The 25,993-nt window shown below is 43.3% G+C and overlaps 1 protein-coding gene across 1 annotated transcript in view; it reads left to right on the forward strand.

Moving 5' to 3' along the window:
• The first annotated feature begins 6,169 nt into the window (after positions 1-6,169).
• CPXM2 (carboxypeptidase X, M14 family member 2) overlaps positions 6,170-25,993 on the forward strand; it is a 103,624-nt gene continuing 83,800 nt past the window's right edge. Inside the window, exons 1-2 of the mRNA XM_073354133.2 lie at positions 6,170-6,643; positions 15,864-15,965. Coding sequence (XP_073210234.1) covers positions 6,316-6,643; positions 15,864-15,965 — 430 coding nt within the window. The 5' untranslated portion in view covers positions 6,170-6,315. The remainder of the gene's footprint in view (positions 6,644-15,863; positions 15,966-25,993) is intronic.

Consider the following 25,993-nt stretch of genomic DNA (forward strand, 5'->3'; position numbering starts at 1 on the left):
AAGCTATTCATTCTGTCTCTCTCAGCAACATATAGGATCCAGTTCTCCACAGAAGATGTAAATCAAGAGTAGTTCCACTGAGGACATCTGAGTTACACTGATGTAAAACTGGTGTTAGTGAAATCAGAAGCAGGCCCATAATCTCTAAATGTATACTTGTTACAAATATATCCCGGCACCTTTTCAACTGATTTTTCCATTTGACTTCAGTGGGTCCAGGATTTAAATACAGTCTAGCGTGATCTACATATCATTAAGAGGAATAATTCCATTCCAATAGTAAAGATCATGCTAGTTGTAGTTGGTTTAAGGAAATATTAATTTCTTATTAATTGCAATTATTTTAAATTGTCCTGGCATTTTATAAGTAAAACAGGTAGAAACTGTCTTAGGTACATTCCATTCTTAATTACACTATTGTGAGTTCACTGATGTCACTAGAATCAGACTGGTTTTATGGAGCAAAATTTGGCTCAAGTTCTGCAAATTGTGTGGTCCTAGGACTCTGTTTTGAAACAAAACCTGCCTGTTAAACAAGTTGCAACCACCCTATACTGTTAGAGGGATACATTCTGCCCAGAGATGTGCATGCACAGCTCCATCTGACTGCAATGAGAACCGTATGTGTATATTCAGAAGCAGAATTTGGTCTAAAGGGAACTGACAACATGTCTGTATGCACGCAGTTAGGGGGTGACAGCAATTTCTAAAAGGAATGGAATTACTAGGACTGCGCCTTTTGATTATTCTCTCCCAGATGGGATATATGGAATAACAGGAAATATTTGAACTATGAGAAAAAGTAAATAAAAATACACAAGAGATATAGATGTTTGGGTAAATGAGCCTCTCCATGCAGATAAGATCCAGTGATTAATGTTAGTGGGAGATAGGCGTGTGCACATGAAAAGGAAAACAGTTGTTCGTTACTATGAGGAAATGTGGATGGTGCCTGTACCATTTGGGAGTCTGCAATATCCCATTAATAGCTGAAACAGTGGGGCATAAGAAAAAAACTGAGGAATTTGGGGGAAAAAACACTGTCTGGGTCTGTCTTTTTCAAAGCCAGGTAAGCACAATTACCGGTGTACTATTAAGTGTGCCTAATTTGCATAGGCAAGTACTGTGATAGCCTGCTCAAATCAGATGTTTGCACTTACTAATGGACAGTTAAGTACATGAATATATATATATATATATATATATATATATATATATATATATATATATATATATGTATATACACCACTGTGAAGGTGTCAGGGTTCCCTCCCCACTCTGAACTCTGGAGTACAGATGTGGGAACCCGCATGAAAGCTCCCCTAAGCTTATTTCTACTAGCTTAGGTTAAAAATTTCCCCAAGGCACAAATCCTTTCCTTGTCCTTGGATGTATTGCTGCTATCACCAAGTGATTTAGACAAAGATTCAGGAAAAGGACCACTTGAAATTCCTATTTTCCCAAAATATCCCTCCAGGCCCTTTCACCCCCTGTCCTGTGGGAGCTTGAGAATAATATACCAGCCAATTGCCTTTAATAAATGTACAGACCAGACTCTTTATTTTTAGGACACTGAAAATCAATCAGGTTCTTAAAAGAAGAACTTTATTATAAAGAAAAAAGTAAAAGAAGCACCTCTGTAAAATCAGGATGGTAGGTAATTTTACAGGATAATAAAAAGATTTAAAACACAGAGGATTCCCCTCTAGCTCAACTTCAAAGTTACAAAAACGGGAATAAACCTCCCTCTTAGCATAGGGAAAATTCACAAGCTAAACCAAAAGATAATCTAATGCCTTTCCTTGCCTTTACTTACAATTTTTGTAATCTTAGATGCTCATTTCAGGTAGGTTTTTAGGAGATGTTTTTTCCTGCCTGGTCCATCTCTCGTCCAGAGAGAGAACAAATAAAGAGAGCACACACAAAACCTCCCCCCACAGATTTGAAAGTATCTTCTTTCCTTATTGGTCCTTTTGGTCAGGTGTCAACCAGGTTATTTGAGTTTCTTAACCCTTACAGGTAAAGGAGGGATTCTATGCTACTCTTAGCTGTATGTTTATGACAGAAGGGCACTGTGGTAAACCGTAAGGTAGGTAGATATAGATGTGTATATGCAAATTGAGTATTTGTATACACAAACATGGTATTTGCAGGTACAAATTAGGTGCATACAATTGAACACATGCAATTACATGCACTCAGCTTTGAAATTCAGGTCCTCTTTCAAATTTACACATTGTAATACATATTTGGTGAATTAATAAATCAGTAAACTTATGTTGTAGTAAAATAGTTTTTAAATAAGAAAAGGGTGCTTCATGATGTGAGGGAGAAGCTAATGTACTGAAATGTACACCTTTCAAGCTGTTAAATGCTACTAATGTAAAATTCCAAAAATTCTATTATCCAGGTCTTTAATAGACCCTTGACTCCAAATATTGAGAAAATACTCCCATCTTGTTATGTCTGGAAGTATAAATCCACTTCAGTTTTTACATACAGTAAAAGTATCTTTTTTTTTTTTTTTTGGTCAATTGCAGTGATTAAATAATTGCAGTTCAAACTTATTTAGTTAGTGAAATAATGAGGTCCTTATTGCTGACACGGAAAAAACAATTAAATTTGTCCCTATTGTACAACAACTGAAAGTGTCTCTATTTCTGTCCTGTATTAGATTTATGGACACCTCTGAAACTTCTACAAGAAAGGTTAGGAAATTCATGGTGGTAAAATTATGCACATTTTCTGTGACTAAAGATCTGCACCAACTGATGTGTAGGCCCAAGGGAGTAGAGTAGTAGATACACTAGAAATAGAAAACAAGGTAAGAACATCTGTGAAATCAGTCAGGAGTAAGAGGGATATCCAGATGTTGATCATCCTTTGGATACAAAAGGTGTTATTAAGAAGGATAATCAGGAATTACTATGTAAATAACCATTTTCAAACCCTCCAAGTACAGGGGTGTTAGCTCCCACAACCTGCCCTTTTATCATCATGGCTTTAGGGACAAACAGATTGGTTAAAAAAATACATCCTGTGACGAGCTGGTTAAATATTTTTGCCTCAAAACTTTTATGTGATGGACAATTCCTTTTCAGTGAAATGAAGCAATTTCAATTGCTTCCAATTTATATTTCACTTAAACACATGAAAACTCAAACCTGAAAAACTTTTGGGTTTTGGCAACTAAAAGCCACATTTTTGGATGAAAACAATTGGTTTTCAGACTTTTTTTCCTCTGAAAACATACAAATTTTCAAATAGGATTATTATTTTCAAAATGAATGAAAATTATTTTTGTTTCATTTCTGTTGACTTTTTTTTTTTTGTAAATAATTTCCTACCAGCTCTAACTCTGTGTGCAGCAGAAGTGAGGATCACAGCTGTTGTCAAGAAATTGCTGAGGGAGGAGAATAAGAAAACTACGGTGATGATTAAGTTTAAAGTAGTGGATAAAAAGTGTAAAATAGTGGATAAAAAGTGTAAGGATCCACTTAAGTCTCAGTGGATAGATCTGGAAAGCAAACTTACAAAGGTTTATGGGTGCTGAGATGTGAAGTTTTGCTTTAATCCACAACAACATTGTGCAGAAGACCTACAATTGAATTATGTTTGATATGAATAACCTTTCTCTCTCATATATAGTAGTAGAGAGTGCGTGTATGGAGAGTTTAAAGGTGAAAGGACCTGATGAAGGGCTTGAAATCTGTGGAGGATATTTTGATATTTTCGCTTGATCTTCAGTTGCTTCTGTCCTGGAGCAATTCTTGTGTCCTACTCCTAAGTGAGGCTTAGAGAACCCCAAGCTTAATCTGATTCCTTTTCCTCAGTGTGTACCAAGATTTGAGTAACCTGTCAAGGGTTACACACTTCCTGCATTGCATGGTACCCAGCTTCATGGAGGCCCCCTGAGAGCTGTGGTCTATGGGAGAACTGGGGACAAGGCCGGGCCAGGATGGGAAGGAGCAGAAGTGGGGCAGTGGGACTATAGATTTACTTTCCTTACTTAAGATTATCTCCAACAACTCTCCTTCTGCAAATCTTTCACTTTCTTGCCTTTGTGTTGCTGTATAAAACACCAGTGTAGAGAAAGTGCACAAAATTAAGAAAATGGGAAGGAAAGTACAGATCGCCATCAACACCTGTTTTTTATCCACCCCATGCAACCAAATAAAATGCCTTAGGACAAAAAGGAGATCATGGAGACACATTTTCCTTTGTCCACTGCTTCATATAAAACAATGTTAATTGTACTTTATAATCAAACCACAGAAACAGTAATTTTTCTTTGATCTAGGTGCATAGCACATAGTCTCTCTCTCAAGGAGGAGACATACATTTATACAGTGACTGGAAGGCAAATGCTTGTTGTCAATTTTACTTTTTGTCAAATAAATGGAGTTCAGGATCAACTGTGTATATGAGGACTGAAGTCACTGCAACTTGCAAGTGTAAGCCAGGGCCTGAGTGAGCTCTCCCCTGCCATCAAGCGATGATCTGAGGGAAGAGACTTCAGGAGCAGTGTGTATATTTGCATAGAGTGGTCGTGTAGCTGTGTCAGACCCAGGATATTAGAGACAAGGTGGGTGAGGTAATACATTTTATTGGAAGTTGGTGAGAGAGACAAGCTTTCAGGCTACACAGAACTCTTCCTCGGGACCTGTAGTAGGAAGAGCTGCTTTGCCAAAGTGTTCAATTTTGGCTGCTTTGGGTTAAAATTCACTATAGTATTGAATGCAGGGGTGATTAAATGTTGCTATCCTTATTGTGTACGTGAAGAGCAGCAGAACTGTACTGAGCATGTTCTGATTGAAGGCTCACTGTAAAATTAACCTCATTTGCAAAATGGGGGGAGCGGTGCCAAATCCAAGGGAAAGTGAGGGGGATGGGAAGGTCTCTGTTTAATAAGTCTTAGACACCATTTGACCCTCCCCTCTCCAATGTTTAAATACAGAACTGATCAAACTCAGTTGAGAGTCCTTGGTTCTGTTCACTGATTCCTAGAGCTCAAACCACGGATGAGCCTTAGACCTGGCGTCAGGTGTGGGGACAGCGCTGCAGTGAAAGACAACGCAGAGGCTGCATTAGCAGCGAGGTTGCCTGCTACCCAGTGAAATCACTCAGAGCTGAGATCATTAAGAACTGGACTAAGTGGTGGAACCTCAGATCATGGCATTACAGAGGCGGCAGCAAGCAGTGACAGATATAACGGCGGGAGCAGCGGCAACCAGCAGCAGACATAGCAGAGAGTGGCTAACAGAGGCAGAGGAACAGCGAGCGGCAGCAGAATGGCGGTGGTGAGCGGTGGAAGACTAGCAAGTAGAGGCAGGGATTCCTGAGAGCAGCAGAGACATTGCTCCATGTTCCTCCCTTCCCCCTTTCAGGGTGGGAGGTGATCTGACGTGAATGCACCCTTGAGTTCCAGGACGTGGCTGACCTCGGACAACAGAGAGTGGGGTGCAGTGGAGGGAAAGGGGAGTGGCATGTTAAAGGGGCATTCGTCCATCAGACTTTCACACTGCAAGGTGGGAAACAGAGGCAAAAGTCACTGCCCCATATACTGTGGAGAGGGTGTTTGTTTATGGTTTACGTTCTTTTGAATAATTTGTTTCAGTATTTTCCCAAATTAATTCTGTGTTCCTTCTTCCTTTTAATAAAACTTTTCTTTTGTTATATGCAGACTCCGGGTGTGCGAGTGGGGAAGTATTGTTTCTTAGATGTGCCCAGGGATAGTGTTTAATTTTCCCAGATTACTGGGTAGGGGCTCGAACCAGGTCTGTTTCTCATTGTTAAGAGGAACCCCTAGATATTGAATCTGGCCCCCATTGCTGCCAACACCACCTTGCAGAAGCATTACACAAGCCAAGCCTTTGAGCTGAAAACTGTGTCTTGTAACCCTTGTTTTTGAAGGGAAAGAAAGAGAGGGAAACAGAAAGCAAGAAAGAAAGCAAGACAGAGGGTTCTGGAGAGTCACACCTGCCAAGTGCTGGCAGGCAAAGCAGAGCGCTCTCTCTCTCTCTCTCTCTCTCTCTCTCTCTCTTCCCCCTGTGTGTCTGTATATGTGTCTGGCTGGTGAGTCCTATGATCACATGCACCTCGGGCTCCTGCCTCCCTCCCTCCTCAGTCCTCTCTCTCTCACTGCACTACTTGCAACTTTTGCAAACAAGTCTAAGCAGAAGCACTTATCACAGACTGGACTCTTTATCCCTCCACAAGTCCTGGAATTCACCAGTGACCAAGGCTTGCTGTTTTTCCTATCTGCTGAATAAGGATCTGGGACACATAGTGGAGCTTTTGTGCTGCTTTAAAAAAATGATTCCCCTTAGCAAGAAAGGCTCCTGTTCGTCTCAGCTCTGTCTTGCTCTCTGTGCCTTTGGGTTAGCACTGCTTGGGGATTTATCCCAGGCTTTGCCTGTGGAGGATCAGGATTATTACCTGCAGGAGATTATAAACAGGGATCATTATTATTCCTATCCAGGTCCCGATGAGGAATTTTCCCCTTTCACAGAGCAACCTGGACAGGAAGAAACAGCCCACGTTGCAGAGGCAGAGGAGTCCCCAAGGTTCAGACCGGGCAAGAAAGAGTTAAAACAGAAGAAAGGCAACAAAAAAGAAAAATCCATTCTCGAGATTCCACCAGGTAACTTTCCACCTCTTCCTCCAAACTTTAAGAGCTCTGTTGAGTCTCAAACTGACTCTGACTTTTAACATAAATTAATACTCTAATACTGATAGTAATAATAATAAATGTGCTGGGGATGATGACATATACTAATTTCTAACACCAAGCTTTTCAGCTCTTTGGAAATCTCACATGCACTTTTACCCTTTCCCTCTCACCTGTCACATTAAGAGTTTTCAAAAACACTGCATTTCATTAATCAAATGAGACTCCAGCTGGTGCATGAACTTCCCTTCTTATCATATTTCACATTTGGCTGCTTGCTGAAACTACATTTTTGCAATCAAATGAAGAGAGACTCACTCCATGGTAAGATCTGTTTTGTCTGTCTTATGATGATTTCTTATTGTACCCCTAGTCATTTTAACTCTAAATGTTCTTCACCTTTGAACAGGTGAATCACTGTCAGATTTCACTTTAAAGCCCTCCCATGGAAGAAATGTAAACAGGGATATTCCTTCAGAGAGATCAGTTACTAGGGGGATTAATTTTAATTATTAGGAGGTACTAATACATAATTTAATAAATAAATTAAAAGACAGCCATATCGTCCATCACTTCAGTTATTACATGTAATGTCTTTGGCTGAGAGAAGACAAGCTATTGGAAACCTACACATTACTATCGTTCCCAAAACTCTGGTCAGTAAGCACAGTAGAGTGGTTTCTATTTTGACACAGTTACACTAAGGTGGCTCGGCAGTTTATTCTACAAGCATTCTCCGATTGCATTTGTCTTGTTTAATTTCTTTGGAGGAAATTTGAAATCGAAATTATTTCACGAAGTAAGCAACAGTCTTATAAAATTAAGGGCCAAAGCCCTCACTCAGGCAAAACTCCCATTGGCTTCAGTAGGAATTTTGTATCCTTAAGTACTATGGGATATGGCACAAAATTTTCAAAATAAAGACACCCACATCACAGCAAATTGGAGAAATAAGGTTTTCTGAGTGGCATTAACTCTTCCCAATTGCATATAGGTGATATTAAATTAAGGGTTGCAGTTTGATTTTTACCAGTTTTACATGTAGTTACTTTCTGATCAAGAAAAAATTGAAAACAGCTTTTTATAAGTTATGCCCCAAATTTACCATTTCTGCAGTGTTGAAAATTGTTAGAGGGCCAGCAGATCTTAGCTGCAGGTATAGCCCAGGGCAGAGGACTCTAGTGGCATAGAGTCTGCCTGGGTGAGGGTAGCAGTGGTACAAGAAACTTATAACCTGGTGCTCCACTGGGGATCAGCAGCTAGACAGAAAGTTCAAAAGCAGATGGCACTGGCAGGGTATCTCTGGGATGTGCTGATTCAGCTTATCTGGTAGTGCATGCACTGTCTTTCCTCCCATTTTCTGTGGGGGGTGGGAGGCAGGAGAGTTCCCCCTGAGGTGCAGTGGCCCCTGTTTGTGTACAGGGTTCAGTTCACAGCTCTTCGGACTCCAGCAGGTATGTAAGAAGCCCCACATATGTACAGCCACATTATCCCCTTTGACCAAATGGGTGTCTAGAAACTTTGCATGCTTGCACTTGTAGAATTTACTGAAAAGTCTTCCCTTGGTGAAGTTTGGTGAGGAGGTGATAGGCAGCTCATAACACTAAATCAGTTGATTCTCCAAGAGCTAGCGCTCAGGTGATCTAGCAAGTCCTGAGCCATCTCCATGGAGGCTCTGTAGCTCCATACTGCCTCCAAGCTCCCTGCTGGCTTTCCCCCAACTTTCCTAGCAGCACAGCTGCAAACATACTCCAGAAAGCCCAGCATCACTCAGGAGCTCTGTGGCAAAGGCAGGGTTAGAATTTGATTCTCTTCTCTTCCTGCAATCTCCTTCCTCATTCACACACTTTCCAACTTCTGCAACAAATGAGGACGGAGTCCTACAGATAGCAACCCCCTTTACACCACACTGATTCATTCCCAGGACAGGTCCCTCCTGTGGGGTTAATAAGGTAGGGGTCCTGTGGAAAACAAATAGTATGTGATCATGCAATTAAAGACTCTTGTAATGCATATTCACAAGGGGACTGAATTAATGGCTGTAACAGGGTGGCTTGTCCCTTTAAGGGCCAGAGGCCTGGGCCCCTCCAATCCCAGTTACTAAGGAGTCACATTTGAATGGGGATCAGCTGATAAAGAGTACAAGGAAGGGGGGCAGAGGGTCTGAGGAAGCTGAAGAAACTGCAGAGAAAGGAAGGAATGGCAGGGTCTGCCGGAGACAGGAGGCCTGGCAGTAGCCTTAGGAGCAGAGACTAAGGTCAGAAGGGTAACTGCTTAATGTTTTCATTTTTGTTTGTTTTAGAAAATAAATAAAGCCCTGCAGAAGGGCCTGCAAGAGTGATCTGTTGTGAGTTTAGTTGTGGAGCCCTGGAGAGGGGTGAGATTGATGAAAAGGGGTCTGCAGAGCGACCTCATGCCATAAGGGTGCATTTCCTAACTTTTGAGCACTTGGTGTCCCAACTTTAATGTTCTTTTAATATAGTTTTTCTTTGTAATTTCCTAGGTTTTTTAAAAAAGCAAACTGTAAAAACAGAAATTCCATGCTATGGCATTGCATTGACACCCACATGATTCATCAGGTGGGCTGGAGCCTTTAGATCTACCATACAGACTTCTGCCACTTGAACTAAGGGAGTAACTGGCAGCAGTTTTAGGTGGTCATCTTCTATGTGGACCAGTACTAGAGGGGGATATGAGATACATTCCACACACATTTGTTGAGGAATGGTGAGAATTGGAAATGTTGGTGCCCTTGTTCCCTCCATGCTGTCCTTGTGCCATTCTTGTTCCTCCCTCCAGTTTCTCATCCTAGTGTCCACCCCCTCATCCCTGGCTCCTCCCAATACCCATCCCCTCACCTAGCCAATCTTAGTCTCCTCATTCCAGTTTCTCTCTCCTTGACCAGCCAGTCTCAGCTCCGTGACCAAGTCTCAGTCTCTCTGCCCCCACAAGCTCCCAGTCTCGGTATCCCCATGCTGGTCCCAGTTGTTCCCAATCTCCTCTCCTCCCAGGCCTCCTCTTCCAGTCTCCATCTCTCATTCTTACCCCCTGGTTCCCAGTCTTCCACCTCCAGATTCCTTGTGCCAACCCTACCTGCTTCCTCCCATATCCAGCTCCTATTTCTTCTGCATTTCAGTCAGATGGTTTCCTCCTCCTCGCTACCTGGGCACTGAGAGCATGAGGGACAATTTCCTTGTCCTTGGTTTTGATGATTGGGGCCACGCAGCCTGAAGTAATTACAGGGAAAGTCCTGCTCAGCCCTTTCAGCCCTGGACTGGACCATGTTCAGTGCAGAGAAATTGAGCTGCCAACCTCTAAGAAGTCTCTGCTGTGCATGTGTGAATTGAAATTTTTCAAAGGCTTCTAGCATAGCCATATTTGAGCATTTTTTTCAGGGTGACAGTAAAGGGCACATCCCCGACACCCGCGTGGCTCTCTGACAAATTTCAAGTCCCTGCTCCAAAACATGGAGGCTCTAGAACATCTTAAATAAATTTGTCATAAGATTTTTTTTTTTAACGTGGGGAAAAAACACGTTTTCCTCTTACTCATGCTCTGGAATGTCTGAAACATTTCAACTGAAACTACCCAAAATAATTCAGCCTAAGGCAGACACCCAACATGTTGAAGCTCAACCTGAACGCTTAAGGACTGGCAAAGTTATAAGCAACTGAAGAAAGAGATCTTATACTGGGAAGTATTGTAGAACCTTAACGATAGATGGCACTAGCTGCTCTGTCTGTAATCTACACAAAATAACTATCCAAGGCACTATAGCATGATCCAGCAATTATGTAGGTTAAATCTAAAACACCATCCAGTGCAGTGCTACATGGATTAGTAACATTAAAATAAATTAAAGCTGTTGGTTTTCAGCACCTCTGAAAACCAAGTCACTTACGTAAGTGCCAAAATACAAATGTAGGTGCCTAGAATTGCACACCCAATTTTGAAAAATTGGCCTTATAAAGGTACAGATCATGCTGAGCTCATGATTGATTGGTGCTTAACTAATAATTATGAACCTAACTGTAAATAGGTGTGGAGGTGTGTGTAAGTATGTATGTATTTATATATTTATATATATGAACAAACACTTTTACGTTGAATAGAGATTAAATCAATGGACATACAGTAAACAAAATGCTCCTTTTTTGTGAAGCTTAGTGGAAGCAGGGGCATGTTGGATTAATTATATGGTGTAGCAAACAATAGACTGGATCTTGGCTGGAATAAAGAAAGGCAGAGGAATGGGAACGTGTGATCTGCCCTGTGGCTGGGCAGCTGGTAGTGATCAGTGCTAACTTTGAATTAAAGTTGGACTAAAATCATAACTGTGTAAAGGCTACAGCAAATTGCATATGACATGTAATTGATTAATTTAAGCTCATTACTGTTGATGGCTTGAATGCAGCTGGTTTACATTGTGAAGTATTAATATAAGTACAAATTCATTTCCATTCAAGGCAACGGGCAAGTCTCCCATTGACTTTAGGTGGGCAAACCCAGGATTATGCTGTGGATTTATTTTTTATTAAAGCAGTATTTGCGAGCACTTGAGTTACATAACAATACATCAATCTCATCCTGCCCTTTGCCTCCCTTATGACTCTTATAAATTCAGCTGTACCATGTAATCCTTGGAAAGTAAAAGGTTGGATTGACAGATCCCATCACAAGTGGATTTGTATTTTCTAATCCATTCTTGCTTATTTATGACCTGATCCAAAGCCCACTGAAATCAACTAGTCTGATCGGCTTCAGTGGATTCTATTCTATATCTGTTCTTACACCACATTCATGGCTGTAATATCTGAGCATCTTCCAGTAATGCATTAAGCAACATGGCTACATAACTCTCATTTGTTCTTCTCTCGTCCTCTCCCCAGGGGTACAAATGTGTAGTGGAGTGTCTTGTTTTGGTAGTTTTTTAAATAAATATTCACATTGCTATGTGTGTGTTAGGGGAGGCAAGTCAAAAAAGCATGGCTTGCACTTGAATAGAAAGGTGATGCGGTTTGTGATGGTCTTTAGTTCCTGAGGGAATTTATTCCAAAGTCTCGGATCAGCCCCAAAGAAAGTGTTGACTCCTGCACAAACAAGCTTTACCTTTATTTACCTTCCTTTGTGCCAGAGGGGTGTAGTTGTTGATCACAGTCTTCAACTCAGAGTTTCATTTGGTTTTTTAGATATGTTCAAAGCACTCTATGGCCTGGGACAAGTATAAGGACTGAGACCTTGAACTTGATTTGAAATTCTATGGGAAATCAGTGTAGAGAGTAGAGAACAAGTCTGAAGTTCTTGCGGGTAGCCTGTGTTGCTGAGGAGATGCTCTGCAGAGTTCTGTATCAATTGGAGTTTCCTAGGTGCTGAAGGCTTCATGCCCAGGAATACTGCAGTGCTGTAGTCCAGCCAAGAAGTGAAGGCATGAATAACTGAGGTCAGGCCATCATCTGCCAGGACGGGGCAGTCTCCTAGCCAACACGAGACGATAGAAAGCATTACTCACAGATATTGCTTTGTGAGAACTTAGCATCAGTGAGGAATCCAAGAGTATTCCTTGATCATGAACTGAATTGACCAAATGTGGATGAGTACCTTCAACCAAAGAAGAATGCGCTGTAGCTGCAAACTCCTCCAAATGCTTCCCTCTGCCCACCAGCATCACCACTGTCTTGCTTGTATTCAGATTCAGCCAGCTGTTGGGTGTGTTCCTTCGGAAAGGATTCAACACGTTTTAGCACATTACCTTGGATAACAGCTCTATATCCAAACTGATCTGAGGTGAGAAAAGGGCCTTTTAAAAAAAAATCAAGATTTCATTAATAGACTGGAGAGAGATAAGCATGAGACTGAATCTGCTTCTGGAATGCTGGTAGATGGATTATGATTTGCTCCAGTTTATTCATTATGTCAATGTACTACTTTTTCGAAGGAAATAAGAGAGGATTTGCATGCATGATGGATTGAATTTGAACAGTTTGGCAGCAATATCCAGTAGCCCAGATTAAAAATTCAACCTGATCTTTTTAGTTGTGATTGGTCAGATAAATCACATGCTATTGTTTCTGTTCTCTGATTGGATGAGTGTAACTCTAAGGTTTGGGAGGAGGACTTCAAGAAGCCATGTGAGCTTTGATTCTCTCAGCGAGAGGTAGCAATTTATGGTGAGGGAGCAAGATATAAGCAGCATTAGGTGATTTGTATAAAAAGCGAAGAACATAGGCGCTGACTCCATGGGTCTGCTAGGGTTGGAACACCCACATAAAAAAATTAGTGGGTGCTTAGCACCACTTGCAGCCAGCGCCCCCCTCCCAGTGCTTCCCGGCAACCCCGCCAATCAACTCTTCCCGCTCCCTCCCCGTGCATCCTGCCTGCTGAGATCAGCTGTTCTGTGGCATGCAGCAGGTGCTGGGGGGGAGGGAAAGGAGCAGGGATGGGGCACGCTTGGAGGAGGGGATGGAACTGGGTGGGAAGAGGATGGGTGGGAGTGGAGCAGGGGCGGGAAGAGGTGGGGTGGGCATGAAGGCTTGGGGGAAGGGGGTGGGTGGGGGCAGGGCACCCCTGTGGCCCGGAGGAAGCTGGCGCCTGTAGTGAAGAAGTCCTTTTTCTTTGTGGGATACACAGACAGGGGTGCCACAAGGAGGGCAGGGGCAGAGCGGGATGAAGCCCCTGCTTGCTGCCAACACATTCGGTAAAATTTTGTCCTCCAGCTGGGAATTCAGCTGCTGCTGCAGCCTCCGAGGCAGTGCAGTGCCAAGCTGGTAGGTGGTCTCCCCATGCCCCTGGAGAACAGTGGGGGAGGAGCTCAGGCTGCTACTGGTGCCAGCTGACTAGGGTGGTCCTGCCACTAGGTCTCTGTGCATTCTGCCTGGGGGGGGGGGGGGGCAGAGGGGATGCTGAGGACTCGGAGCTGGTTCTGGGGATGCTGGTTCTGCGGATTGGAGGGCGGTGGGGGGGAATGGCATTATCACTGCCAGACCCTTTTTTACTGTGCAGCCTGCCCAGGCCCCACTCAAGAGCCCAAGCTCTGCTGCTGTCGCCTAACAACATCTGAGGAGGCACGGCTTGGCGCCAGGCTGGCTCAGTCCCAGGCATCTGGCCAGATTGAAAGGCCCAGACTGGCCACCACAGGATGCTAGTGCAGCGTGGGGGCATGAATCAGAAAATCAACAACCCCAGCCAACAATTCAACTTTGTGCCTCAGGATCAGATCTGGTAAGGCCCATTCCCCCTGCCCCGCCCTTGACCCACCCAATTCTAGCCCTTTATCTCTCCCCCAGGGGCATCTACCCCAATCTTCTCCATTTGCCAGGATCTCCTCCCCCCAAACCCTCCGATCCCACTCTGCCCCTCCCCCAAATACACCCCACCCCCCGCCAAACTCCAGTTCCTGGTCCCCCACAGACTCTATGCCAGCCCCTGATTCTAGTCATCCCCAACCACTTTCACCCCAGTCACACACACACATATCTCATGGCTCCAATCCTGCAAACACAGCTGCGGGACCCACCCCTCTCTTTCTGTCTACTTAAATACATTCCACCACTTGCCGCTCACTTCCTGAAGGCTGATTGGACTGTTTGCTCCTTCTTTCTTGTGAAATGGACATAGCCAACTTCCTGGATACTGAGAAAATAACCAAAAATTGGATCGCAATGAAATCGTGGAAAATTTCCCTTGATTAACAATTTATCAGTCCAGACATTTAAAGTAAAAATGACTATATAATTTGTTGCTTCTTCATAGCCTGCAGAATTGCTGTTTTAGTTAGTTCACAAAGCTGATATCATTCAGTAAAATCTCAGGAAACGTTAGGTAAGTTTTTGAGACTTCACCCTCCCATCCACCTGGAACCCCAAGTGGTGCCTGACACATCGTCCTTGTGATAATTAGGCTACTGAAAGATTTGTCTTCTAGTGCAGAATTTAAATTTGATTTTTCTCTCATCATATTCACACAGAGGAGCTGCTTGTGCATGTGCTGTCCTGTACTCAAAGGATGCATCAGATAGTTATCTGGCTCATTTTAATGTCCCATGCAAAGGCCCTGGTGAGCAGTGTCTCCCTGTTGTGTGAAGCTGCATCTATTGCCATATAATCTATATAATTCCTTGTATGAATATGTGAATGTGAGAGCTTAACATTCCACTTTCTGGACCTTCATGGAAAGTAGACATAAAAGGAGTCCATGCGTGGCTGACATGAGTTCATTTTAAAATTCAGGTGGAGAGCTCTGTGGAGCATTTGGCCAGCTCAGATACATGTGGACAGAAAGAGAATTAATCACTGTAGTGGCACAAAGCCAGATGAGAAATAGAGCACTAAATTTGCCCCTTTACTCTCTCCATAGAACCACTCTTGGACAATCTGGAGTATTGCACTAATATCAAAAGCCTAACAGAGTGGGTGTATATTTAAAAACAATTAAGAGGGGATATGCCATAAAGAGTTGTACAGTGTTTTCAGGCTTCTTTTCTGTTAGGATGGGATTGTTGAATGTTCTCTGCAGATGGTCATAGTCAGCCTGTCTCCTGATTTACAAATTACCTCTATGCAAACCCAACCAAACATACTATTCATTCTCCTGGCAGGAATAAACTGCATGGAGATGAGAAGGGTTGTGCATGGAGGACATTGCAACAAATCAGAATATAGGTGCAGAACAGTGCTGCTTTTGTGCTCACCAGCTTTGGGAGCATTCTTGCCTTGGGTTAGAATATTGGTGGTGGTCTGTGAAGATGTTGGATCACTGCAGATTAAATATACTCACCCCTTTTAAGGTCTGATCCAACTCCATTAAAGTCCAGGGGAGTCTTTCTGTTCACTTCAGTAGGTGTTGGATGGGGCCCTTATATGTTTGATCAAATGATGAGGAGGATTGAGCAATAAACTGTCACTGGAGCGTGTGTAGACATTAAAAAATGAATTCCATTTGTGCAAGAAAGAAATGCATATCTGGTTCCTTCATACTGCAGCAAAGAAAAGGACACTTCTGATTCCTTGCACCCATATTTCTATAGTTCTCATACCTGGGAAAAGAATAACAGGATATTCTAAACATCTGCTGCATTGGAAGGATTGGAATGCCATCCTACAGAAGCAAACTGTTTTATTCACTGTGTAGTTAGCCATTGTTAAATACACTTGACAGTGGACAAGAAGTAAAACTTGTTTTTCTTTTCATCCTACAGCTAAAAATGGCAACAAGAAAGGTGAGAAAAACAAGAAAGGGAATGAGAAGATGACAGATGGTGGCTATGAAAGTCGAAGGGGCTATGAAGTCTTCAGAGAAAGTACGTGTAAAGTTTCTAAAGTACCTTTTGGAATTCTTGGTTTACCTGCTACTTTCTCCAGTCACATTTAAATTAAATTACAAATTATATTGAAGATATTGCTGTGAAATGTCTAGATGCTGCGCTGGTTATGAAATGGCATGCTGAAATAAACTACGTTAGCACAGCATGTGCGAAAAGATGGAGACAAGGAACCACACCGTGTTAGTGTGGGATGAAGTGAGCTACAATGTAAGGTAAGGAGCCTAATTCTCATTTCCATTAAGGCCTCTTTTAACACCACTCCGGCAGTAAAAGGGCCCTTACAGTAAGTATTCCTCTTTGGAGTGATGTTTAATGGCACCTTAGTGTAAATGAGAATGAAGCCCAAGATATTTTTATAATTTATAAAAGAACAAGGTATATTTTCATTTAAAACTAAGAGTTTGATGCTTTAAGAATGGTGCTAGATTAAGAACTGTCTCTCCAGAACAGGAACAGTGAAATATTTCCCATTCTGCCATACCAATATGCCTTAAATCTGATCTGGAGGTCTCACCTCAACGTATGTAAGACTGGAACAGCCAAATGCTAATTGTGAGTGTGGTTTCTGTATTATGGATGTTTGTCCACTGTGACCTGAACTGATATTCCAGTTGATTTCATGAAAGCTAGCAAACTCCAGCAGGCTGTCATGATTTGCAGTTATTACAGACCTCAGGTGGAATTGAATCAATGATCTAGCAGAGAAAGGCTTTATAATATCTTGAGAAATCCAGCCTTCCTTATATTTATGGGAATTTACAGCATGGGCATACTATGAACTTCTATTACTAGCATGGAGATTCAGATCAGCACTGGGAGTAACATGCATCTGATCTCTGCTCCCTCCTCCCAGAGTCCTAAGGTGGTGTTAAAAAGTTGCGGGGTTTTTTTTTCTTTCAGTTTTTAAAATATTTTCACATGTAGGTGTATGAACCTAAATTTCTCTCTCACTATGTCTATTCAGTAGCTTCTCATTCATGGAGATGGAAAATATTGCATTCCTAGTGAATAGTTGCTGATTAAATTAGGTTTCCAATATTTTGTTTGGCCCTGAAGAAAGGTCCTGGAGGGAGTCTCCAGGTCCTTTGCTCCTCAACCTCATTTCTTTTACCTCCTTGTATATGCTTCAGGAAACAAAACAATCTTCCTCCTTGAGTCCATTCCCCTTGATTTCTATGGAAGTTACGCTTGAGGGAGTGTTGGGCTAGGCCAAGTATCTCCTGCCTTTAATGCACTGATTTTTACTGTAAACCATCTGAGTGCATGACTCACTACAGTGTGCTGGGAAATGACACTCTTTGGAATGTGAACACTTGAAAACCAACTAGTTCATGCTTTTCCAGCAATTATATTTATGTTCACCTCTTCAGAGAGAGCCTATATTATGCTGACAGTTTTACAGCCTTGCTTTACTGTCAGTGTCTTCCTAAAACATCCGTCAATTAAGGGAAAAAGTTCAAAATATACTAAAAAATGTAGATGTGCCTTAACCACAAATGTCAGATCCGGATTGTGAACCTCTCTCCCCACACCCACTTTTGAATGGTGGATTGAGATTATCCCATAAAAGTGAGGGACAGCGTCTACAAAGCTCAAACCTGGATCCAGGATCAGATTCGAAACCTCCAAAAGATTTGACTCAGGCCTATCATTCTTTGTAAACTGTATTGTAAGCCTACCCTTATGGAAATCAAAATGGATTTACTGGGACACTGCAATTAACAACTCCAGCACGCAAATGGAGCTTGAATTCTCAGCCTTTTCTTTCTTTTCATAATTGATAGATGATGTAAAATGTTACCAGGGACAAATAGAATGATAGTTGACATCCACTCAGCAAGCTGACATGAGCACTGTGTTCTGAAGTACAGACTCAGCTTTGCTCGCCCTTGAAATTAAAAAAAAAAAAACAAAAGCAAAACCCTTTTCTTGTGTTCTTTACATTTTTTTTTATGCTCCAAGCCAAAGTTTCATTTAGAAGCTCTCTGTGCCAAAAATATAACATTACTTAAGCAAACTGTTCTGAATGTTGGAATATCCAGAAGAGACTCAGACAACTCATAGGTCAGTCATCCCAGCATGGTGAAGCTCAATCTTAAATTGCATTCCAGACAATCCCAGCGGTGCTCTACTGGTGCAGCAGCCTTTAATCTGCCGGAGCCAGTCACAGGAGGTTCACCCAAGTCTAGGGAATCATCTGGAGACGTAAAGCCAAAGTAGCAGCTCTTATCCGACCCACGTTCCCTGGTGCTGGTGAATTGGGTGTGGCCAGGGGAACGGGAGAGTAGCCAGGGCTTCTCTCTGTCCTGATGATTCCTGGCTGTCTAATGGACCCTGGGGACTTTTGGTAGCAAGGAGACCGGTCCAGTGCATTGTCAGCCTAAGCTCTAGGGAACAAGGATTTAAAGCCACTTATGCAGACAACCTCCACCTCTCCTCCAGTTGCTCTGTATGCTCCTTGACAGCAGGTAAGGATTCCAGCCTCACACTCTTCCACATCCCTCATTTGAAGGGTGAGATTCTTACTGCTTCTCCAGAGTAGATAGACTAGAGTGGTGTAAAGGGCCCTAAAATCGTGATTTCATCTGGTGGGAGGATTTCTACGGCTCAGGTACTGTGGAAGCCAGCTGTAAGGCTGCCTTGCAAGGACCCCCTGCAACCCTGACATAAGGGGTAGAAAGAGACATGATGGAGATGAAAAGGGTATGTCAAGGGCAGAATCACAGCACATGGTACTGCAAGGATTCTAGGCAGTACTGTGACCTGTAGGGTAGCCCAAGGAGGATAAGGTGAATTTCACAGATCCCTGCAGCATAAAACTTGGCTTAACGGTGAAATCCTAGCAGATCTTAAACATAAAAAAGAAGCTTACAAGAAGTGGAAGGTTGGACATATGACCAGGGAAGAGTATAAAAATATTGCTCGGGCATGTAGGAATGATATCAGGAGGGCCAAATCGCACCTGGAGCTGCAGCTAGCAAGAGATGTTAAGAGTAACAAGAAGGGTTTTTTCAGGTATGTTGGCAACAAGAAGAAAGCCAAGGAAAGTGTGGGCCCCTTACTGAATGAGGGAGGCAACCTAGTGACAGAGGATGTGGAAAAAGCTAATGTACTCAATGCTTTTTTTGCCTCTGTTTTCACAAACAAGGTCAGCTCCCAGACTGCTGCGCTGGGCATCACAACATGGGGAAGAGATGGCCAGCCCTCTGTGGAGATAGAGGTGGTTAGGGACTATTTAGAAAAGCTGGACGTGCACAAGTCCATGGGGCCGGACGAGTTGCATCCGAGAGTGCTGAAGGAATTGGCAGCTGTGATTGCAGAGCCATTGGCCATTATCTTTGAAAACTCGTGGCGAACGGGGGAAGTCCCGGATGACTGGAAAAAGGCTAATGTAGTGCCCATCTTTAAAAAAGGGAAGAAGGAGGATCCTGGGAACTACAGGCCAGTCAGCCTCACCTCAGTCCCTGGAAAAATCATGGAGCAGGTCCTCAAAGAATCAATCCTGAAGCACTTGCATGAGAGGAAAGTGATCAGGAACAGCCAGCATGGATTCACCAAGGGAAGGTCATGCCTGACTAATCTAATCGCCTTTTATGATGAGATTACTGGTTCTGTGGATGAAGGGAAGGCAGTGGATGTATTGTTTCTTGACTTTAGCAAAGCTTTTGACACGGTCTCCCACAGTATTCTTGTCAGCAAGTTAAGGAAGTATGGGCTGGATGAATGCACTATAAGGTGGGTAGAAAGCTGGCTAGATTGTCGGGCTCAGTGGGTAGTGATCAATGGCTCCATGTCTAGTTGGCAGCCGGTATCAAGTGGAGTGCCCCAAGGGTCGGTCCTGGGGCCGGTTTTGTTCAATATCTTCATAAATGATCTGGAGGATGGTATGGATTGCACTCTCAGCAAATTTGCGGATGATACTAAACTGGGAGGAGTGGTAGATACGCTGGAGGGGAGGGATAGGATACAGAAGGACCTAGACAAATTGGAGGATTGGGCCAAAAGAAATCTGAGGAGGTTCAATAAGGATAAGTGCAGGGTCCTGCACTTAGGACGGAAGAATCCAATGCACCGCTACAGACTAGGGACCGAATGGCGAGGCAGCAGTTCTGCGGAAAAGGACCTAGGGGTGACAGTGGACGAGAAGCTGGATATGAGTCAGCAGTGTGCCCTTGTTGCCAAGAAGGCCAATGGCATTTTGGGATGTATAAGTAGGGGCATAGCGAGCAGATCGAGGGACGTGATCGTTCCCCTCTATTCGACATTGGTGAGGCCTCATCTGGAGTACTGTGTCCAGTTTTGGGCCCCACACTACAAGAAGGATGTGGATAAATTGGAGAGAGTCCAGCGAAGGGCAACAAAAATGATTAGGGGTCTAGAACACATGACTTATGAGGAGAGGCTGAGGGAGCTGGGATTGTTTAGCCTGCAGAAGAGAAGAATGAGGGGGGATTTGATAGCTGCTTTCAACTACCTGAAAGGGGGTTCCAAAGAGGATGGCTCTAGACTGTTCTCAGTGGTAGCAGATGACAGAACGAGGAGTAATGGTCTCAAGTTGCAGTGGGGGAGGTTTAGATTGGATATTAGGAAAAACTTTTTCACTAAGAGGGTGGTGAAACACTGGAATGCGTTACCTAGGGAGGTGGTAGAATCTCCTTCCTTAGAGGTTTTTAAGGTCAGGCTTGACAAAGCCCTGGCTGGGATGATTTAACTGGGAATTGGTCCTGCTTCAAGCAGGGGGTTGGACTAGATGACCTTCTGGGGTCCCTTCCAACCCTGATATTCTATGATTCTATGAAAACTTGCAGGCCAGGGTGAAGGGAGGCTACGGCAACTTTATACCACCATTGTGCTTTCCTGATCCCGGGAACTTTCCCTGAGTTCTTTGCTGCCCATTCACACAGGGAGAGCATCAGCAAATGGTCAGCTTTTCTGGCACTGCAATGTCATTCCTAGAAGTGGTGGCAATGACAGAAATGGGCATTAAAATTTACCAAAGGAGACAGCAGCATCCCAGTATTGCAAGGGCAAAAATATCTTCCCTACCATATAGTACATGAGCTATGTTAATGGGAAGTTCATAATCACAAATATCAAAGCCTTGGTTTGTTTTAAGAGAGAGTTGGACAAATTTATGAATGCAATTAGATGATGGGGTTATTTGTGATGGTAGGGGCCAGGACTCAACAGACCTGGGGCTTCACTTATGTGCCAAAAAGCTCAGGATTTCAGCTGAACACCTGCAGTGGTCAGGAAGGAATTTCCCCCCTAATGTATTCTGGGATTTTTTTGTCTCCTTCCTCTGAACACCAGGGGTGGTCACAGCTGGAGATGGACATTGGATGGGGCGGGGTGCAGGGCTCTGAGGTGGCACTGAACATTCTCTTGGTTGCGTGGCCCCCATACTTAGTGTCTAACTGATCGCCATATGTGGGGTTGGGAAGGAATTTTCCCCTAGGTCAGAATGGCAGTGACTTTGAGGGGTGGGGAAGGTTGCCTTCCTCTGCAGAGTGTGGATGCAGGTCACTTGCCAGGATTTTCTGTCTATATTGCACTTAATTATTTCCCTGCCAATGTGGGGGACCTTGGGCACAGGGCCACCTTGGTCCCTTCTAATCTCTGCCTATGGCTCACAACAGTCTAGTTTCCTGTGGACTGTAATACGTCGGGCTAATTTTGGTTGTTGGGTTTAGTGTGTGTGTGCTGGGTGGTGTTGGTGGCCTGTGATATACAGGAGGTCATACCAGAGGATCTGGTGGTCCCTTCTGGCCTTAAAGTCTGACTCTTTGTGCCCCTCCTTTCTCTTTTCTGCTTCTCTGAAAGTTACTAAAAATGGTGGTAACTCTTCATGTAAGCAAAACCAACAACGGAATATCAAGAATATTTGAGGGTAAGTTGACATATTCGTAAAATATGGGAATATTGTAGCACTGAAAGCTTCCAACATTCCCTGTTACTTATAAATTGCCGCAGCTATGTCAAGTTTGTTTCTGGTGTACTTATTCCCTAAAATGTGTTGTCTGTGGGATGTAACTAGTCAGGCAAGTCATAGGGCATATTTTTTGCTTCCTGACTGGAGGACTGAAACTTGAAAACAAAAAAAAGGAGTCTACTGAATTGTGACTAATGCACTTTCCGTAGGAATTTTCTGCAAGATAATCTTTTGTACTGGAATTCATTCAACGTTCAGGACCTGAGACCCTTTCCACAAGTAAATTGGCACTTATGCGTCGGTGTTTGTGAACAACAAATAAAACCCCACAAAGTACAGCAGAGTAGTCTCAGTAAGCTTACTTACAGAAATACTCACAAATCCGCTCTAGGCATTTAGCAGTATTTTAGGATTATGCAGTTAAAAGGAAAAATGATGCTTAAATGTCCTTTGTGTCCACTTTCCAAATCAGCCTAAGTAATGACCCTTTATATTGTCTGTGCACAGTTCTGCGAATGGATCTGAATTCTTTGGTATTGCCAAAAAAGCTGTAGCAGTCTTCCATGTAACTTTCTGAATGCTAGTCAAAAAGCAGTCATTTACTGGGGAAGAAGGAAGCTATGAGGCTCTTTCAAAGAGAACAACACAAACTTTTTCAAAGCACAGCAAAAATGTTAGCAGCAGAGTCCTCACTAAACTGAAGGGCAGTTTTGCGGTTATAACACCACCCAGCCCCTTAAAAATGCAGAGATAAAATAGCACAATATCCATCCTCCATGTGCTCATTGCTCACTTTTATTCCCTGATTCGGAGTCAGATTTCTTCCCCCTCCACATCTGAGTTAGAGAGTATTTGTTCATGTTAGACAAGCCCTTGTGGTGTAGTACAGAATGGGCCAGATTAGGCCTTCAGGCAGCAATAAAAGAGCTAGGAGGACAGAACTAGGCATTTGGGGTGTAGAGAGTAGAAAGTGACAAGCGTTAGTCAGAGGGCCAGAGACTGACAGCTCCAGTTTCTACCTGCATGGAGGGAGGAGGCTCTTGTCCCTGGAATGATGACACAGGCACAAGCTCAGTAACAGCATAATATGTGTTTATTGCTGGGAGAGGGGACAGAGGCAGCTCCCTTCCTCTGGCCAGTACTGCAGAACCCCCAAAACACCTTTGCTTTCCCATGGCCAGAAAGCCCCCCTTCATCTCCAGGGTCAGCGGTTCTTTTCCTCCTGGAGGAGTCACACCCTTTAGAGGCTGTGTGGGATAAAATGTGGAGCTCCATTAAGACCATGTAAATGGGCACTGCTGCCACTCTGCTGTGGCCTGCCTTAGTTTCCCCCTGGATGAGATAGCAATAAAGTCCCAAGTAACAGCTTGGTCAAGGAGAAGCCAAACACTCCACTTCACAGCAGTATCTCTCTCTTTAATAAAGCCTTTTGAGAGGAGCACTTATACAACAGCCTAAATGCTTCTACCCCAGAGTAAAGATAAACCAACTCCCTTAACAAAAATCTGTCACAGGTAGGCTGGGCATCTCACTCTCCTTAGAGGACCAGCCCTGTGATAGGCTAAAGTCATTAGCAAGAAGATTTTGACCCTAATTAGGAGGCTGGAATAGAGATGGGAGAACCTCCCTGTTCAGACATTTGGATTGGATAAGTGCCTAAGCGTTGAAATGTTCATCTGAACCTTGTGTGAACTATTGGAACTTTTTAGGTCTGCAAAACTGAGCTGGGAGCTTCATAAGAACAGGCTTCCTTGCAGGATTTCCAGTGCTTTGTTCTGATAGAGGGTTGCCACATCTGAGATGCAGAAAAGCTGACCACTGACCAGTCCCACACCACAGATGTGAAGATGCCCCCTACCCGGGCTGGCTCCAGCTTTTTTGCCACCCCAAGCAGCGAAGGAGGGGAATAAAAACAAAACAAGCCTGGTTGAGCTGCCGCCGAAGTGCCGCCCCTTTCTATTGGCTGCCCCAGGCACCTGCTTCCTTCGCTGGTGCTTGGAGCCAGCCCTGCCCCCTACCATCTTCTCCCACAACTACCTTCCTCACCCAGCTTTTTACCCCTCTTTGATAGTGAGCCTCAGGTCTGTCCCGGTCCACAGTGCCAAGAGAAGCCACGGCAGTTTCAGCAGGTTGAGGGCCCGACACACAAAGCAGGACCGCACTCCTAGCCATGTTATTTGCACAGTAGTTATAAGATCCCTGCATGGCAACGTGTGCATGCAGCGTATAGGGAATGTTGGTTCCAGGTAGGAAAAAAGCCCAGCACACTAAATCTTTTCACCCACAGCCAGCAAGGCAGTACAAAAACTGGCCAGGCCAATTAAGAACCAATCAAGTGGCAACCCTATGATCAGCTTGGAACTGCTGAGAGCACTGCCTTTCTTGCAGTATTTTGGCATTTCTGTAACCAGAAAGCTCAGAGGCTTGTGAAAATGATGACTAATAATTTAAAATACATTAAGTGAACTTTTAAAACCATGAAACCTAGGTGTTAGCTTGAATTGGGAACAAAAATTCTTATTTAACCTGAATGGGCTCCCCCTTTTCTAGATTGAAGCCAGATAGCCAGGGGGAGGGGAAGTGGGTAATGGATGAAATAATTAAGCATGGGAGGGAGTTGAAATCGAAGTGCTATCTGTACAGTGAGCAGCTGTTTGAAACCCAAAGTACTTCAGAAAGATTGTCAAGGGCTGCCATGAGAAGCAAAACTAGTGAGATGTGGGAACAAGAAGGCCTGGATATAGTGTGCTGGTAAGTTTACTTAGCTCTTAAAAAAAGCATGTCCTTTCCAGGGGTGGATTACGGCATAAATGAATGGTGTGAATGATCTGGGCTCCATACTCAGATGGCTTCATCAATGGTGTATTTTCCAGTGGAATTCCTATGCCGTTCATGGTTTTGATTTCTCCAGCAGTAATCCCCAGTCCCTGCCAGCAGACTAGTTTCCAAAAGAACCCCCTCCCACTTTCCTCCTCTCCAGAAATACTCTTCCAGAAATACTGCTGAGCCAAACTGGGGCCTTCATTTCTTGGTTTGGGCCATGTTTCATTTTAATTGATCTATGGCTTAGGTTTCCTCAAACTCTTAACATTCTAATTATTTCTTGCACTGTTACTTTTCCTCTTACTTCTAACTTCTTCAATTTTCTTTACATTTTTCTGGAATTAGATAAATTACAAGTCTGGAATTAGATAAATTGCAGTCATACGAATCTTCTCTGAATGCACTGTGTGGGTAATAGCTCTCCACATGAAGAGTGTGTGTTTTTATTCAGGCCTCTCATTATCCAATATGAAATAGTAATAGCAGATTTATTTTTAAAATCTGTACTTATTACAGTGTCAGACAAATCTAACCTTTATATTATTGAAACTTAGGGAAGAAGTTTTTATTTTTAAAAGCTATTTTAAGACGAGTTGGACTGATTTTAGGTATTTCCTGTAACCAGCTCTGTATATAGGTCAAGTATTTAAGCTAACCTGTCTTCTAGAGAGTTAGAAGTCATTGTCAGAGGACTGTCAGGCTCGGTGCAGGAGAGGAATAGAGGGGAACTAAGGCTTATGCATAATCATGGGCAGAACTTCATGTAAATAAACCATCTAACCGTGAATTTAAAGTTGGTCTCTCTTCCTCCTGCTGGCCAGAAGAAGTTACTGCTGATTCAGGAAGAGAGAAACTGGAAGGGGCTGGTATATGCACCCTTCTTACTCGTTGTGACAAGGTGGAGGGCTGTATTCCCTGGCTGACTGTTTTATTTGTATTCTCTCAGCCCTGGGTCAGTTCTGTATTAGAGTTTGTCCCCCTGACCCCAGGTTCTTTCTGCTTCCTATGAGTGGAGAAAACTTTGGTAGGCTTTATGGTTAGCAGCATGTTCTCAAGCAAGAATTTGTAAGTGGCAAGGAGTGGGAGGGATGGCTCAAAAGTGAAGTGTTAAAAGTTGCACTTGCAGTGTTGACTTGGCCATGTTGCACATACGAAATATTTTCTGTTCCTGTTTTCCTTTGTAAATGCAAACTTTAATATATGCCATAAAAATATCAGAGAGACAATGTGGTTGAGTTAAGCTGGAGAT

This window comes from Lepidochelys kempii, chromosome 7 (assembly GCF_965140285.1).
Source record: "Lepidochelys kempii isolate rLepKem1 chromosome 7, rLepKem1.hap1, whole genome shotgun sequence".
Lineage (NCBI taxonomy): Eukaryota > Metazoa > Chordata > Testudines > Cheloniidae > Lepidochelys > Lepidochelys kempii.